At 35.0% G+C, this 4,702-nt stretch overlaps 1 protein-coding gene across 1 annotated transcript in view; it reads left to right on the top strand.

The window, feature by feature from the left end:
• The first annotated feature begins 263 nt into the window (after positions 1-263).
• Positions 264-4,702, top strand: part of LOC117115811 — a 6,318-nt gene continuing 1,879 nt past the window's right edge. Inside the window, exons 1-7 of the mRNA XM_033259753.1 lie at positions 264-450; positions 535-780; positions 1,003-1,200; positions 1,288-1,452; positions 1,858-2,151; positions 3,327-3,410; positions 3,851-4,064. Coding sequence (XP_033115644.1) covers positions 271-450; positions 535-780; positions 1,003-1,200; positions 1,288-1,452; positions 1,858-2,151; positions 3,327-3,410; positions 3,851-4,064 — 1,381 coding nt within the window. The 5' untranslated portion in view covers positions 264-270. The remainder of the gene's footprint in view (positions 451-534; positions 781-1,002; positions 1,201-1,287; positions 1,453-1,857; positions 2,152-3,326; positions 3,411-3,850; positions 4,065-4,702) is intronic.

Below are 4,702 nucleotides of genomic sequence, written 5' to 3'. Positions count from 1 at the left end.
AGATGTGTATAAGAGACCATTACCATACTCATCTTGAAATATGTACTGGGTTCTTTGAAGTGCACATGAGCCAAATTGCATACACTGGGCCTCCGGTTTATAGTCCTTATCCGTAAAGACTTGTCCCACCACCAGAACCATATGCGAGCGTGCTGTTCGCACCAGCGTCAATATTGTGGCTTTACGTTGGGGCACCCCAGCCTTAACCGCTCTTTCATTCAACATTCATGTCAAAATCTTTTTTTCTTTCTTCATCAGGAAAAAGGTGTGATGACGTACAATATGACAAATATACAGATTATCAAATACTGGATGAGGTTGATATTTACGTACGCTGTCCCAGTTGAGTCACAACCACAGGCTCAGCTACAAGCCAAGAAACCTCAAATTGTGGTGGTCGGTACTCACAGCGAGAGCCTACAGGGAACGGCTGAAGACAAGAAGAAGAAGGTAAAATGTAATCTGAACTTGTGGCATAATCAATTGATTATTAACATTTTGAACATTGTGTAATGCTCATATATTGTTATTCAGATTGAAGAACAGTTTGGAATAATATTTGAAGAAATCGAAGGCACTCCGTATGAATGTCACGTTGTGAGGAAAATGTATGCCATTGACAACAAGTTTCCAACGCAAAGCGAGATGCTGACAACACTTAAACAAGATGTTGGTGGATTTCTGGAAGCAATGCCCAAAACCGTCCCGCTCAAATGGCTTGATTTCCAGCGTAACTTGCAGGAGAATGGTAGGATAGCAGTGCGAATGAGTTATTCTAAGGTATGTAAATGTTTATAAACATTAAAAAGAATTGTTTAATACTTAACCCCAACTGCCTCCATGCCCCCTCCCCTTCTCCAAAAGACACTCCATTTAGTATCCATCCAAGAAAAATGCATCCTAAATTCCCCAAGCTTACTTTTTAATGGTGAGCAAAAGTGTTCTGTTTACACTTCCACATTTTATTTTTTTTATATTATACATTTTTAATTATATATTAAGGTCTGTGAAGTCGCCACCAGTTGCGGAATTTCTGTAAAGAATCTGATCCACACTCTCAACTACCTACATGATCTTGGAATAATTCTGTACTTTGAGAACAACAAACTGCTGAAGGACACAGTGATAACAAACCCACGGAAGCTGATTGACATCTTCAAGAAAATCATCACAGTGGTGGAACCTGATGACATTGATAAGGTGAGTTAAGTAGAAATTCCCTGCCAGGCATCATCCCTTCCAGACATCACAGAGTGATAACATGTTTAAAATTATCATTACTTTCAGTTGGCTTCAATGATCAAGCTGTGGAATAAACTTGATAATGAAGGTATACTTGAGGAAGAGTTAGTGAGACATCTTTGGAGAGATGAGATTAGCAAAAATGAATCTAGCTGTGAGGTCTTCTTGGAGTTAATGAAACAGTTTGGACTGCTCTGCGAGCAAATCAAGGTATTGCTTTTTTCTTTTCTTTTTTTTTTTGTTGGCAAGTATTTGGAGAGTTCAGATAGTCACTAGCCATACAGCTAGTTAATGATGAGTTGACCTGCCCCTTAACTAACTTAATGCATAGTACAATCAATCCTAATAAGAATTTATTTTAAAATATAGAATTTTTAAAAAGCAAAGCAATGCATACATAAATGGTGAATCATTCCATCTTTTCATTTTAAAATGAAATTGAGCAAATTATTTTTGGGAAAAAAAGAGTTTAAATTACTTTAAGAATGTTACTCTTACTTATATGCCAATTACATTGCAGTACATTTGATTATTTAAAAAGCAGGTAACATAATATGTACATTTTTCTGTTATTTTTCTACCTTTTAATTTAATTTATTTGTTTATTTTCTCAAGAATCAGGAAAGCAAATATCGCTCGTTTTTCGTGCCCTGTCGATTGAAACGTAGCAAGGACAATGTGTCTATTGAACGTGACACAGCTCAGATGGTATCTATCTATATGGCCTCCGAGGATTTCATCCCTGATAGTGTCTTCCATCCTCTAGTTGTGAGCTTGATTTCAATGGTACAAGACATGGGCTACACAGCCATGCTGGAATTATTTAGCAACTATGCAAACATCCGCCTAGGACTTGAACACACTCTCAGCTTAGGACCAGTAATCATTAATAACAAGCCCTCATTGAAGGTAGGAAGATTTGTTTAGTTTTCAACCAATCAGCAGCAAGTCTCATCACTCAAACATATAAATATTTCCCTGTTTGAGATCTCTGCAGATATTATTCTCCTGAAGACGGTTGAAGCAAATAAAATTCATTGTCAAAAAGAAAATGAGTTTTAGAGGTACAAAACTCTCTCATGACCAAAACAACTCCACTGCCTAAACCTCATATTGAGATTTAGTTTGTGTAAAGCATTGTGGGTATATGTTTGTCTTGTGAAAGGAATTGTCACCTACAAGTAGGTACAAAACATAAAGAGCTTCTTAAGTTCTTCCCTAGATAATTTACAATCAGTATTATTTGTCAGGATATAATCAATAGCTAATGAAATTGATTCGTTTAATGAGATGGTGGTGAACAAGCTTTCAACATTGTACAATACCATAAATGTATTTAAGATATCGATACTGTTAATTTCTTTAACAAAAGAAAACGTGTCATTAGCAATATAATCAGATGGTAAATTAGGACTTAATAATTCGCAAAGATATTTGGCTAGGTTGTAATTATAGGTATAAATAGATGAGACAATAGGGTGAATTTTTGGAATGGCATTATATGATTTTAAAAATGATAATAGTATCTTTCTATAAGTTGTTTTGAAATTAGGGTCATTCCATGTCAAATCACCCAATGGGTTTAACCCAACAATTTTTGATTTTGATGAAACTTAGTGTACTTTTTAAGTGTGATCTCACAGCACCAAATCTCAAATTTTAGGTTAGTCGAGTGAGGGTTTGGGAGATACAGCCATCCAAATTTTGAGATTTTCGGCAAAAACGGGCATGGCCGTCTACATTTGAACTATTGTATTTCACAGACTACTGGGTCAATCTTCACAAAATCGGTGATGTTGGAAAGGGAATTCAATAACTATTCCGTATTTTTGCCATAATTTAATAAGGTTTGACCATGAATTTGACCTTGTGGATCACATGATCTTGACAACATTTTTCATGAAATGTAATCTCAGACATGTTTATTAACACATATGAAAGCTTCAGAGATATAATAAGAAATAAGGATTGAAAATATCCCACAGACATTCACAATAAACCGTATTATATGCACTGTACACATGACTTTGACAACATTTATTGGCATTCACAATCGAATTATTAATTTTATGTTTGTATTTTAGCTGGAAATATTACGGATGCCTATCACTCAGGAGGATGGTACGAAGACACTAACTGGTGAACCCAGCCCTAGAGTATGTATGCAGGTAATTTAGTTTGATAAATTAAATCTTGCAAATATGCTCTTTTGTGATCTGAACAGCTAAATGTATTATGTAAAAAAACCTGCTAAGTATGACAATAATTATGGTAACGATATGAATAGCAATATCATTGTGTCGTTGAGCATCATCAATCAATTGAATCATATAAAATCCAACATTTAAAAACCTGAAACCATAAAGCGTTTTTGGTGGTGTGTTTCTAATATAGCATTTTTTTTTTTGTCCGTTAAATTGTTGTATTTTATTGTTGAATTTTATTGTTTAGCATATCAAGTCAATTAAATCATAAAATCTAACAATTCAAACTGTGAAACCAGTGTTTTTGGTGATTCTTCTCTTATATTACATATCATTTTTTTTCATTAATTTTTTGTTATGTTTTAGATTAAAATTTTTTAATATTTTACGAATTCTTGTTTAAGGTGTTAGAGTTTCTGAAGAAAGAGATGAAAGTGCTGACATCGGGAATGAAGCACACGTGTTATAAGTTCCGTGTCCTGTGCTGGACAAGCTTGCGAGAATTGCACTACCACGATTTAGAAAATTGCCTGGATAATGACTACATCCCATGCGGGAAGGAATTGATAACCACTGGAAAACTTCAGAGGGTGTTCAAGAATAAGCAGCTAGTGACAGGTAAATAACATAATCTAAGGAAACTAGCAATACCAGATAACATTTTACTATGCCTCATTAAAATGTTAATTAGGTAATATGTGTAACATTTCATTGGCCAATTCCACTCGGTACTTGGTGCGGTAGTTATGACTGTAAGTGGTGTTGAATAGCTTGGTGGTTAAGATGCTTGCCTTCTAATACCAGGGTCCTGGGTTCAATTCCTGTCATTGTTATTGCAGGTTGTTTTTCTCACAACCAAAACAACTCCACTGCCTAAACCTCATATTGAGATTTAGTTTGTGTAAAGCATCTTGCGTGTATGTTTGTCTTGTGAAAGGAATTGTCACCTACAAGTAGGACAGTGATATATTCGCTATTGATAATCTTTGGTGCATGTGTTGTGTGCCTAAATAAAAAATAAAGTAGATAAAATAAAATAATTATACAGATGTTGGTAAATAGCAAAGCTGGCAGCTTTTTCTTCTTTGGTGGGGTTGGGTAGGGGGAGGGGAGCGGTTCATTAATGAGAATAAATTTTCAGGCTAATCTTAATATTATTTTTGGGTTTCAAGAATTTCAGAAGATAGGAGGGTGACAAGACAGACAACTGTATAAACTTATGTCATTTATACAAGAGTGCCCTTTTTCTTTGTGGA

The sequence above is a fragment of the Anneissia japonica genome, unplaced genomic scaffold, assembly GCF_011630105.1.
Source record: "Anneissia japonica isolate Jap-2015-1 unplaced genomic scaffold, ASM1163010v1 scaffold287611_len363355_cov233, whole genome shotgun sequence".
In the NCBI taxonomy this organism is placed as follows: Eukaryota; Metazoa; Echinodermata; class Crinoidea; order Comatulida; family Comatulidae; genus Anneissia; species Anneissia japonica.
This window is presented reverse-complemented; position numbering and strand designations above follow the sequence as displayed.